General features: G+C 37.2%; 1 protein-coding gene across 5 annotated transcripts in view; it reads left to right on the plus strand.

Moving 5' to 3' along the window:
• The window catches only part of col14a1a (collagen, type XIV, alpha 1a), a 130313-nt gene that overhangs the window by 33215 nt on the left and 83128 nt on the right, over positions 1-13970 (plus strand). For all 5 annotated transcript variants that reach the window (XM_037980140.1, XM_037980143.1, XM_037980144.1 and 2 more), the window contains 4 exons: positions 12161-12316; positions 12473-12592; positions 12893-13057; positions 13250-13414. In XM_037980140.1, coding sequence (XP_037836068.1) covers positions 12161-12316; positions 12473-12592; positions 12893-13057; positions 13250-13414 — 606 coding nt within the window. The remainder of the gene's footprint in view (positions 1-12160; positions 12317-12472; positions 12593-12892; positions 13058-13249; positions 13415-13970) is intronic.

Genomic DNA, 13970 nt, shown 5'->3' on the forward strand with positions numbered 1-13970 from the left:
AGAAGATTTTCTCTCCACTGCTCAGATTATAAAGTGATAAAGGCTCTTCTTGTGGTGCCTGTCTTCACACCGTCCATACTGACGTGGTGTAACACTGCCTCAGCATGTGCTTTCAGCTAACGTGCTGGCACTGCTGAATCAAAGACATGATGTGAAAATACAACAGATTTGGTGTCGAGTGTGACAATAATTCAGCTCTGTGACTTCCTCTGCAGCAGAGCTAAGAGGTCCGACACCAACACCTCCTTATTCTGTCTTTGGGTTTTACAAGCAGGACTGAGAAGCAACATCAGAAGAGAAAGAAATTATTGATTTATAATTACTCTTCTTTGAAGAATCCATTTGAAATGAACAAACTAAATTTCAACATCCTATTTTAACAAACAAACTGTTTCTAATTAACCCTAATGTGCTTGTGCTTGTAGTTCCAGATATCAATAAGAAGCCAGTGATGCCATTCAGGCTTCTTTGGATACTTAGATGTATAGACTTTTATATCATTATCAATCCGCTCATTAAATGGTTGGCTTGCTTTCACACATAAAGGAATCAGATCCAAGCCAACAGCAGGCCCACACAAAGTGGAAAACATGGTGCAGTAATGGCCAAAAGGAGCTTCTTTCCTTCATGCTACGGTGCCTTTTTCAATTTGTATTAGACCCTAACCGGACTGACTGAAACTGGAAAGCAATGCTCACACTTACACATGCACAAACAGATTGAACTCCAGGGACCGATGTTATTAAAGTTGAGCTGGAGGCCAATGAGATTCAGTTGACATTCGCCACTAAGATGGTGAAAAAGATGGAGTGTTTTTTTTTTTTTTTAATATCCATCATCTCTGCAGAGGGTAACAAATTCTCACCTGTGGAGTGAGGTTTCTGTATTTATGGCTAATCATAAATCCAAAGTCTGTGTGTGTGTGTGTGTGTGTGTGTGTTAATCTTTTTATATTTCTCACCTTTAAGAGTATCAACTAAACCACTGGTCTTTAATTAAAATTCACCAAGTTCTGCCTAAAGAAACTTTTCTTTAGTAAAAGGCCCACAACACACATATATATATATATATATATATATATATATATATATATATATATATATATATATATTCTCTTTTAGTGATACCCATGCCAGTTTTCTTAACTCACCATATTGTCTTTTCAGGCCTGTATCTCTCGTTGGCAACTTCTCTCTGCAAAGAGAAACCGTGAGTCAGACTTGGGAATTAATGCAAATGCCAAAAAATCTGCACCACCTCAGATGAATTCCTGTGAATTGTAGAAAAGGTGCATTGCATTAAAACAAATGACCAAAAACGCTAGAAAAGCTGCTGTTTGGATCTGGATCTGGACCACAGTTGGTCATTCGCGGACCCCTGATCTAAATCCTTCCTTTTCTTTGCAGCTACATATTTATTTGTTTTATCGTTTCTACAATTATAAGTTAGATATTCTCTCTTTTTGCGTTTTCTCTGTTTAGTTTGATTCCCAAATGTTTCCTTTTGTCACTGTAACAACGGACTCACTGGAAGCTAAAGCTTTATGGTTGGGGAGATGTGCTGCTAGGCGGAGGAGTAAGAAACAGAGAGAGGGAAGCAAAACTGATGAATGAAGGCCAATCCAGTGAATATGTGAAACCAGTGAAGCAAGCAAGAAAAAAAAATTATGTAATCTTATAAGATGACTGTGAATGGTTCCTAACACTGCAGCCTTTCTTTAGATTTAAACAAACAGTGCCAAGTGTATCTGTCACTGCTAAAAACATGTGAGTTTCTTAAATTTAAAACAGATGTGAAAGTAGTAGTGTTACTTGTGTGAAAATGTACAGATTTTGTGCAAGGATTTTTCTGAAGGGCTATGTAAGGACATACCAAGTGCTTTTTTTGAGAGAGAGAGGTTTAAAAGTAAACAAAAATTGAGTTGACAGACTGAAAACAAATGTCCTTCTGAAATGCATATTTCTTTTAGTCTTGGCTCTTTTTTTCTCTCTATTGCACTTTTTTTTTCACTTTGGATATTTCCCAGCTACCGAGTTATTCCTGCTGAGGGGAACTAAAAAATATCCTCCCATATGTCTGACGCTTTTTCAGAGATTTGGAAACGGATCAGTGTTTTCTCATTTGGAGGAGTCTGTGAATGTGTGTGTGCCTCTGTACTGACCAGATTTCTGTCCTTGTCCTCTTTTAGCTGAGGACGTTCATGGGTGAGCTGAGCAAATTATTTGACAGTCGTAACAAGAACATGTATACGGATGTGTCATTGACATTTCAGTCATTAGTGCCAAAGACTCAATTAGAATAGTTAATGTCTAATTTTCCAGATTGCCCCGCTGTAGCTTCATTTTCTTTCTCCTTCATGAGACACTGTAAAAATTTGAGGCTGTGGTCTGAGCTAAACCTCTTTTCCCATTTTTGTGTACTGCAAAAACACAAGTGATTCAGGAATTGTTTAGTTGACAAAAAGCTGTTATAGAGATCTATTATTTTAAGTTTGAAAACCATGGGTGATGTATAGAGCTGTGTTTTTATTGACATAGACACAATTAAAAACAGAAATGGCAATAAAACTCAGGCAACACATAGGGGACACAAACTAAAATGATCATTCAGATTAATAAAAATCATTTTAAAGAGAAAAAAAATATATACAATATGATAATATGAAACTTAAAAAAGTGTGATGAAACAAATGACTGAACACAAGCCTTGCAGAGTGTTATTTTTTTCTAGTATGACTGTGTAGTTGTCAGACTTACATGGTGTGGGTGGTGGCAATTAGGACAGAGGTAGTTAGGGGTAATGGTCCTTTGGAGGAGTCAACTCTCTTGATGGCCTCATGATAGAAGCTGTTTCTCTGTCTGGATATTTTGCTCTTCACAATTTGTACTTTCTGCTCCAAGGGCATGAACAAGTCTGTGCTGGAAAGGGGTGCAGCTGACTCTTTAGTGCACCCTCCTGACCCGGAGTGATGGCGCTTGGACAGTCCTTTCTGCAGTCCTGACCACTCTGCAGACAGCAGTGCTGCCTTCCACACCACACAGCCCAGTTAAGATTTTCACTCACTAGATAAAACAGAATATACATCTCTACCTAAGCCCCTCTGTGGTGTGCTGCTTTCCATAAATTATCTAAGCCTGTGTTTAGAGGTTGCTGCTGCACCATGCTACCAGACTTACCACATCCCCTGTATATGCTCTGGAAAATCTTGTCCTTGTGTGTGATGGATAGCACAAGTGATAAACGCAAAGTGCATGGCTTGGCATAGATCCTTGTGGGACACCTATTAATGTTAAATCAATCAATCTACTTTAATGTTTGTGATATATCATGAAATGGAGACTTGTCTTTGACATCTGGCTTATAAATACAACATATAACCAAATAAAAATGTTATAAATAAGCTTAAAAGCATTGTTAAAACATCCATTAAACTTTAAAACACTCTTAAGGTGCAAGGTACATTAAAACATAAACATCACAGTGGGCAATGGTTATCTTTTTTATGTGAGGCTACATTTAAAGAGGACTGTTTAGGTTAATCACAGCAAAGAGAACAAATTAAATTTTGTACCAGTTTTTCTTTGTTTCTTCTTTGGGTTATTGTAAACTTGGATTGTTGTTTTTAATTTCCCAAACCTGATTATGCAGGTCTGTCTATGTCACCCAAGTGTTTGAATTATGATTTCTGATTCTGAAAGCTGTGATTTGCTACAGGCCAGGGTTTAAATGTTATTTTGACGGCTGCATTGCAATAATTTCAGAGCATTTTGACAAAACTGTCTTTGTTTTCCTGGAGGGAGAAGGCTGTGTGTAAAACTGCAGAAATAGCGTTCACAGTACACCTGTTATACTGGCACACATGCTGTGGGGGGTCCGCTCACACAGGTGGTGAATTCTTTTGAGTTTAGGCCAGCCCCACTTACAGGAATACACCTGTATCCCAGGACCCCTATAGCAGAACCTATCTTTATCCAAAACAACCACAGTCAAAGAATACCCACCACCAATGTGTGTCATATACTGCTTTATGAGGATATCTTGGCATGTACCTTAAACTGATGGCTGGATGGACATGCTGTTTGGGTTTTTAACAGGATAACTTTGCAAGGGCTGTAATTTAAACTGTTGGTTATCTTTTTCTAATTGGATTCAAGTAATTTTAGGAACCAAAACAACTTGGTTTATCATTACAATAAGTAGGTAGAAATGGATAAATGGTGGAATGGATGGATGATACATAGAGGGATGAACAAATGAATGAATGGACAAATGGAAGATAGACAAACAGATGGACAATGGATGGATGGATGAATGGACAGATAGACAAAAGTACAAACAGATGGATGATATGTAGACAAAGGAGGAAACAATTAACCTAAATTGTTTTGCACAGTAATAAAATGAACCTATTTTAAATACCACACACAAATTCAAAGATCTTAGAATCAGAAGTGATAGGGCATGAGGTATTGCTTTAAAAACAAAAATGCATAAATCAGTGTATGTGTTTGTGTGTGAGATCACAGAAGGCAAACTGTAAAGAAAACATGAGGCAAATGAAGATAAATATAGAAAAACAAGATAAAAAGGCAGAAAGATGAAGGAAAATGTACTCCATAGGTCATGTGTTGCTGTCAACATGCAGACAGGATATATCCTCTCTGCATGTCTGCCGTAAATGAAGTGGAACAAAAGGAGACAGTGGATTAAGGATCAGGAGGATTGGCAGGGAAAGGTCTCTCACAAAATGACAAACTATCTGAAAACAGCTGTCGGATTTCACCTTAAAACCCAGTGAATCATGTTGCTACACTCCCAAACACACACTTGTGAAGTCTCACAGGTTTCACGGATAAATATGGATGTTTGTGCTTGGCTGATTTTCCTCTGAGTTTAAGTGAGGACCACTGAGCAAATGGCAGGTGTATCAGTCTGCTGTCTGTCTTCATAAATGAGATCCTGCTTCTCAGCTCCTCCAGCATCTGGTATAAAGAGATCTCTTTGAGTTGGTCACCTGTTTTTACTTTTTTTTTTTATATATGCCTGTCTGAAGATGGGCTGTGTTATGTTATGGTGCCGTCCATCTGTCTGTGGACAAATTCTTGTCCAATCTTTAAATTGACAACCCTTTAACAACGAGGTGTCAAACTGCACAGCTGGGCAGCGCCATGGGTCAAGAATGATCCCCACTGATTTCAATGTCACAGGTGACACCTTTGTGAGTTATAGCCATTTTTGCGTTGACTCCAAAACTTAATCAGTTGTAGATGTACAGCCAATGGTTAGTTTTGGAGAAATTAATAAAAATATGTCCTCTTGTTCATGAGAATTTGATAAAGATGAGGTGAAAATGACAGAAAGCTGGCTTTACTGTACGTTGACACAGCAGGCAGGTTAATTAGAGCTCCAAACCTTTTATGCTGAAAGGATACTTTAAGAGATCTGACAGAGGTGACCATAAATGGTCAGTTCATCAGCTCTCTAACATTGTTTCTACTTTTATTAATTCACTGAAGCCAATATCATTTTGGGTGAAATGTTGAAATCAAACACATCTACTTGCTTCACTTTGGGGAATTAGTGCCTAATTATTTTTCAGTTGAATTAGCTCAGTGTTGAAGGTGAAGTGCTCTTCTGAAAGCAGGTTCTTCCAGGAATCCATCAGTTTTAAAGAATAAGGAAAAAAAACTCTTAGTGCGGTGGCTGTCGCTCCTCCTGGCCATATATCTGTATGCCTGTCACTACCCCTGGTGTTAGTTCCAGACACTGAAACACAATCACAGTGACGAGGGAAATAAAACTTAACCAGAGAGAGATTGAAATGACAGCACACACTGTCTGATCCTTGGCTAAATAGAGGTCAGCAATAAATCAAGGCCGTCTGGGAAGAACTACTGTTAATGAGAAGAGAGGCAGACAAAGAGAAAAAGTCGGGGAGGATGGAAAAGTTCTTTAAAAACTAGATAAGTGTGTGCATGTATGTGTGTTAGGATCTTGTGTGCAATCCTGTATTAATTTCTTTTGTGTATTGCGCATTAACAGCTCTATCAACTATATCATATATTGGAGTGCGTGTCAGTTCCTGAGAGGAAGAGATTAGAAAGCAATCAGCTTTGCTTTAAGTAATCTGCTCTCTGCAAGAACAACATATAGCCGACAGTGTTTGTGTGCTTTCACACCTCTGCATGCAATGTTTGCTCAGGGACCGTTACAGCCTTCCTCATTGCTAACTCATAATTCCCACTTCTTTCTTGATGTTGCTCTCAGTACCATTCAGTCTCTCCTCTCTTTCAGACGTCGGAGTCACCTTTTTAGCGCTGCACTCCTACACAAGTTCATTCAATTATCTTGGAGAGACATGCCCCCCACCACACACACACACACACAGAGCTTTGCAGACTGCTCTGTGGGCTGTGAGTGGTAAAATGTGGCCACACTCGAGGATAATAGGTGGACAGTCTGTCAGATCAGGAGTTGTGATCACGTTATGTTTGGTGTAAATCCAACGACATGATTGGTTAATCAGTCAGAACATTTTCTTATGTAATTCTATGCAAGTAAAAGCAGTAGCCCAGATCTTTTGATGTGCGAGTCTATAGAAAAGTTATGAACAATTACTGGTACCCGTTGTAGATGGTTTTCTGAACAGTTTGGAAAAATGGAGTATAATAGTGACTAATTTGACAAGCTAACGGCAAGTATTATCAGGGTTAAGAGCAAAGTGGATTGGTGCCATCTTAAAATAAATAAAGCTCAAATTTCATAGCAATTTATGAAGACTGTTTTATAAATCTTTGCATTGCTGTCAGTTTCACAGTGCTGTTGTTTATTTAGATTTTTCTGGTTATTTGCAAGCATAAATAGCAGCAGCAGCTAATGGAAGAACTTGCAGTGCATCCTGGGGAACGTCAGCAGAACTATCATAACATTTCTGCCAGAAAAAAAGATGCAATATGAAACTGAAAGCAATGTAAAGGTTTAGAAGATAACATTTGAATGAACCACTATAAAATATGAGATTAGAGTCCAAATCCACTTTGGTCTTGATCCTGCTCAGAGCAACAGTCAATAATCTGGTCAGAATTACTCCTATTTCGCCAAACTGAGGTTGTTCCAAGAGCTATTTACAATAGGTAAGACATTAATTGTTCATAACCTTTCTATAGAACCACATTATAAAATGATAAATGGTATGCATTTATATAGAAATGTTCTAGTCTTACTGATGCTTCAGAGCACTTTTATAATGCAAGTCACATTCACACATGCACCAATTCGCAGATCGGGGGACGACCTGGGGTTCAGTGTTCAGGGAAAGCTGAGATTGAACAGCAAACCTTCTGATTGATAGATGACAGCTCTTCCTCCTGAGCCGAAGCCACTCCAAAGTCTAAAATCTGAACTCTAAAGGTCAGCAAGCACTGTGATTCAGAAAGTTACAAATCAAAATTTTTCGGTGATGAGGACTAAAGTGACACAAAGTTTGATGTCATTTTAGTTTGAATTAATAGAAAGTACATTTTCAATAGAGAATGTAGCTTATGTGTGTCTGTTGCTCAAGAATTTCTGCTCATATAATACACAGTGACAATTGAAACGCACCTGATTATATGCATTTATGGCACATTCTTTGAAAATAATCAACATGGGCATCAATACCATCTCTAGCCAGTTTCTGCTGCTTTAGTCACAGAAATAATTTAACACATTTCCCCAAAAGAATCTTTGAAACACAAACAATCCTAATGTCATGTTAGTGAGTGAAATGTCTGGACCAAGCTTCAGACATAAATACAATCGTCTTTGTTTCCACGATAGAAGCCACTTCAGCAGGGTGGGTGAGTTAAACTAAACACAAACGGGTTATTTGGTTAAAAGAGAAGTGGTTTCTGGTTCAAACCCTGGCTAAGCCATAACACATTTATAATCAATGAGGAGAAAACAAATGTTTAACACAAGAATACATTTTTCCCTTTCTTATGACAAATGAAAACACTATTTCATCAATAAACTTTAAAAAAGCCATTTCTTGTCATATTTGAAAAAGGTTTAGCAGATTATTAACATGAACTGGTTTCATTTTATGACTAACTGCAAGTATGTAAATATATGCAGGTTAAAAGTGTGATTTAAATTACTTTTCAGACAAGTCACACCTGATTATTGCTCGTATTACTAAAGTTTTCAGAGAACTTTAAAAACGTGAATGAATATCAAGATTTGTTCAGCTTCAGATTAGAGTATATTCCTACTTTTTGTTCCCTTATGAGTGAAACTTTATCTCAGTTAGTGAAATATCTTAAAAAAAGACAAACTGCCAGCCAGAGACTGCACTATATTAGTTACCCAAACAGGATGGACAGACTATGATGATCTAAAAGTTGAGACAGAAAAACCTCCGGAGTAAATACAGTCTCAGAGTGAGGAAAAGTGTGGCATCAGGAGAAAAAGCTCTTTACTAAAATAGTCCCGTTACTCAACTGGTTCTGCCTGCAGTAGAGACCTGCCACCCACTGAAAATGTTTTTGTGCAAAATGAAAAAGAGAGACCCTGAATTGTTGAACCTATGAAACTCTATATAAAAGCAAAAATGTGGAAACATTCAGTTTCAGACCTACAAATTGGTGTCCGAAGGTTGATGCTAAAACAATGTGCAGTGCTCTTCCGTTTTGAAGTATTACTTCCATCAAATTTAACCTGAAAACTTTTTCAACGAACAAAAAGCACCCCTCACTTTCACCATTTGATACATTATCTTTCTACTATTTTCAATAAATGGAAAGTTTATATGCTTTAAAACATTTCAGTTTTTCTTTGATGCATATTTTATACAAAGTTCTGTGGATGAGGAGTTGTGTGTTTTGAAACATTTCATATCAGACAAATACAAAATACAGCATTGCTTTGTTGCCCCAGATTCACTCTTTAACTCTGTTTCCTTCCAATTTATTTTCTCTTTTAGTGCAAATCTGGGGCAAACTAAAAGTGCAACAAAACTGCACTATAGCCCACAACAAAGATGTTAAACATGGAAAGAAAAAGATGAAAAAGAGGAAGAGGGAGAACAAGAAAAAAGGCAGATGGGGGCTTAAAAGGAGCAGTGGGACCTTTGACCTTTGACCTTTGCTTCTGGTCTGGCAGTCAGCCTCCTACTCACTAAAACTCTAAAACATGCCAACACAGTTTTTATTTATTTATTTATTTTACTTTTACAAATTGTGGCATAACAATAGTATTGTTTTTAAACCTTGCTTCCCTTCTCAACAATATATTTCCTCTGTTATAACTTTAATATAACCCAGTATTAAACCAGCAGGTTCATTTTGTTCTGCTCGGATTAGTGAGAAATGTCATTTTCAAGTGAACAAATCCTGGGTTTCAAAATGTGAGAAATCAATAATCCACATATTGTCAATAACAAATATTTCAAAAACCTTAAAGTTTTCATTGTTGCTTAGATAGTTACAACTTGAATTTAATAAAAATAATTTTTTAAAGTATTTTTTTATACATTCAAACTGCAGGCTCTTCAGGCTCTTCTCTCATTTGGGAAAAGAATGAATAAAATACTTGTAATGCACTTTCTTGATGACTTTTGTTACACCATCTACAGCAAGAGTGATACTGAAGCAAACTGCAACATCTCAATTAGAAGCTGAATGGCTGCAAATGTTTTCCTTCAGCTGACCAGGCGGTTTACAGATGTTATTGGGAATAATGTGAGGGAAGGGGCTCGCAGTGATTATTGGTTCAGAGGTAAAACACTAACATTATGCCTGACATTCTTACCACCGTGCAAACAAAGTTGGGAATGGTCAGTGATCTGTAATTAGCCATAACTACCGGCCTTCTAATCCTCTCTTTAGCAGCTGGATCGTCCGCCGTGAGTCACATTTAGCAAAAACAAAATGGATGTTTTTGTCAAAGGATTCTGATAAACAGTTCATTAAGACTCTTTGTCGCAAAAAAGAAAAAAAAAAAACCTGAAACAAAACGAACACAAAAGCTGCATCTTCAGAATATTTAAAAAGAATGGGTGTTTAATTATCCTTGAAAAAAAGGCAGCTGAGCTTTTCTTTTCTTTTCTTGAGACGTCCAGGTGACTCTTCTGCTTCTGTGGGGTCATGTCAGTTCAGCTGGAGGTCCTACAGTTTGGTTCAGGATGGTCTGCATTCAGACTACTAGACGTATGCAGATAAAAAGGGTCCAGACAACCTATAAAGGTGGTCTGAACACACTGAGGCTGTTCACACCTGTATTTAACACTATACAAATGCAATCGTATAGCTTAAGAGGGGATTTACCTCCCGGCCTGAACGGGGGTCAAAGAACTAAGTTCTCGTTGCAATAAAATATGCATATTTTTCACTAAACTCTAAATATTCATTTGTAATCTTGATTTTTTTTTCTAAATACTACTTCTACAATATTTCATAACAACACCTCTATTACCTGTAACGCATCAACAAGCCAAAGATTGTCATCAGCTCTTTTTGAAAACTTTATCTGTTTTTTCTTCTGCTCGCTTTAGCAGATGGATGGTTCAAACGGGCAGAGACACACAGAGACGGCAGTCAGACGGCTCTGTCTGGAAAACCACTTTCTGAAATGAATACGTGTTTGTCTTAATGCTGGAAAAACGTGTCTTCTGCAAATTTGAATAACATTAAACGTATGGTTTCAGCTCTGAGTTGTAGACTTGGATACTGTAATGCCACAAATGGCACAGGTGCTGTGAAAAATGTGACAGCTGCTTGTCAAAAACAAGCTGTACTGGGTATGTGATTTTTCAATAAATAAATCGTGACTTCATTTTTTTAATTTACCGTGTTGTAATTCAACAAACCATCTGCAGTCTAACAAGGTCCACCAGCTTCCTGCACCAAACATGTTCTGGTCTTTTAGACCGGAACAAAATAAATATAACTTTCCATACATCTGTCTTAATAAAGATATTAAACACTATTGTGTTCAGCTTGGTGTGACTTTTTGGTCGTTGGAACAAACTGAATTTTCTTTTTTGACTTATCAGACCACTAATACATAAACTGTATCTCAATCCTTAAAATATGCTGTTCTGAGCCAAAAGACCCAATTAATAATTCACTTTTCCTACAGTCAGCATCCTTTTTTTTATCGCTGTTTTTTACTAAGACATAAATCTCATTGTCAGCTCGTTTTGGCTCTTTTACATTTGTAGACTGAAACGTTATCTATGACACAACTTTAAGTGGATATAGTCATTTTCAGGATAAAATACTAGGATGGATGAGATAGGGATTTGTTGAATTATGATGTGAGAGGAAAAACGTGTATCTGTATTAGTCATATTGTGGGGACATGAGCCAGAAAATGTAGGTAAAGTTTACATAATGTAAAATGTTTGAGGTTTTATCCTCTGCTGCAGTGAAAGGAAGGTAATCATGTAACTGGCTGTATAAGTCCAGTTGTTTCTGTGTCTGTCCACAAAATATCTCATGAACCACTGAACGGATTTTAATGACGTTCTCAAAGTAATCCTTAGATGTTCATCTACAACTGAAGAACTTTTGAAGTCAGCTGGATTCAAGATGGCCGCCACAGCTAACCAAGCTGAGCAAACACAAAAGTGGCTCAGTTAGTTTTACAGATATTAAGCTAAAATCTGAATGTCTTTTGAAGGAATTAACCATCAGTGTGTGTATGTGTGCATATTGGACTATTTTAACTCACATTATGCTTAGGTGGGCGGTCTCAGTTATGAATTTTCCCTTAAAACAGTCTTTAAAGTCTAAATGGGTCAATTTTTAAGACTGAGTATGAAGACCCCAAGGCAGTCAAAAATACACCACAAAGTTCAGAAAGCACTTGTCATTTTTACTTCAAAGACGGGAAGTATTTTTAGTTCATAAGAAAAAAAAAAGATGCATTTATTTTTGGACAAAATCCTGGTCTGCAATATCTGTTTGGATTTGTGTAAAACTTCTGAATGAGATCAAACTGTTTTTATTTGTGTTTCCTTGTGTTTGATTCTGATGGGATTTTGTTCTCTTTGAGGTTTATTAATAACTCACAAACCTGAACGTTCAATTTGAAGAATTGCTTGCCTAACAGAAGAAGTTAGGATTTTATAACAAAAAAATTAAATTGTGTACCTTATCCCTCTCTTTCTGTCTTTTAGCTGACCAGTTTGTGTGCCACACTGAGGCCATTGCAGACATTGTGATCCTGGTGGACGGCTCCTGGAGCATCGGTCGGATCAACTTCAAACTGGTCCGGATGTTTTTGGAAAATCTGGTCAATGCTTTTGATGTTGGCATCGATAAGACAAGAATAGGTAGGCTTCAGCTTTGTTTCCCCTCAAACAGACAGGGTTATTATGGTTATTTGATGTTATAGATATAAAGATAAATTTGTTTATATTCACTCTGAGCATTTCTTGTATCTGTCATATGGTTCTGTGCATGTGAACACTTTTTTTGTTTGTTTTTAGGTCTGGCCCAGTACAGCGGGGATCCCAGGATAGAATGGCATCTTAATACTTACTCCACTAAGGATGCAGTCATTGATGCAGTCAAGAATCTGCCCTACAAAGGAGGAAACACTCTCACAGGTACTGAATATGATTTTAGCTTTTCACAAGAAAAATCTGATTTATCTCCCTAAGAATTGGCAAAAAAAACAAACTCTGTTTTATCTTCCCTTGTTCCTTTCATAAAACCCTTAAGGATAAACTGATTGTACACACCCGTTTGAGTTATCTATCTTTATTTTTAGTCTATATTCATCTGTATTTTATATATGTTGATTGTTTTTATTTGTTTTTCCTGTTTTATATATTACCACAAAACCTGCATCTTGCGTTTTAATCCCCTCTCCTCTCTTCTGTTTGTTTCTGTAATGTTTTCTGCAGGCCTTGCGTTGAATTTTATATCTGAGAACTGTTTCAAACTGGAATCTGGCTCACGGGTCGGTGTGCCAAAGATTGGGATCCTCATCACAGATGGAAAATCCCAGGATGATGTAATACCACCAGCAGAAAGCCTGCGGGAGGCTGGTGTTGAGCTGTTTGCTATCGGTGAGAACAAATAATAAACCTGTCTAAAAAGTTGAAAACTTTAATTTTCCTATTTAAAAAAGGATATGTTGTTGTTTATTGATGACCTGCTCTGTTTTAAGTGCATTAATTAGAACCTAAAAATTTAACTTCAGTTGCAAACCTTTTCTTTTAGTTGATGTTCTACCAAAGTTCATGGGTGTATGTTTCCAGGTGTAAAGAATGCTGATGAGAATGAGCTGCGCTCCATCGCCTCAGAGCCAGAGGACACGCACGTCTACAACGTGGCTGACTTTAACGTTATGAGCTCGATAGTCGAGGGACTGACGAAAAGAGTGTGTAAACAAGTGGAGCAGCAAGACAAAGACATCAAGCAGAGTAAGGAAAAAAAAAACAACAGAGCACAAAGCCAGAACCAGAAAACAACATTTTTTACTGACATAGAAGGCACATTAGTGATTATCCTACGAAAAATCACTTATTGTGCAGCGGGTTCAATTTGGCTTTTTTAATGTAACTGTAAATAGAAGTCACAATATAGTTTCTGTTTTTTGTGACACAAATTTCATGTATTTTAGTAATTTTTGCAATGCCTAAAAAAATACATCAGGGACTCTGTGAAAAATGTCACATTGTATCTAAAAACATTGTTAGGACATATATTTATGAGGCAAAATGAAGGATTTAAATGGGTTTTATGATAAAACTAATTTAATATTTTCTAAATATATGTGCCATCATCTCAGCCTGATCTTAATTACATCTGAAGTTTTTCCTAAATATTCTCACTGGTAGGAAGCAGGGTTGGAAATTAGCACCCGCCACCGGCCAAATGCGGGTAAATATTTGAAGTGGCGGGTGAATTTGATCAACACACACGCCACTGTGGCGGGTTGGCAATTTGAACAGAAAAGGTGTTATTTGTCCTCTTGAC

Source organism: Kryptolebias marmoratus, linkage group LG16, assembly GCF_001649575.2.
Source record: "Kryptolebias marmoratus isolate JLee-2015 linkage group LG16, ASM164957v2, whole genome shotgun sequence".
NCBI classification, from domain to species: Eukaryota; Metazoa; Chordata; class Actinopteri; order Cyprinodontiformes; family Rivulidae; genus Kryptolebias; species Kryptolebias marmoratus.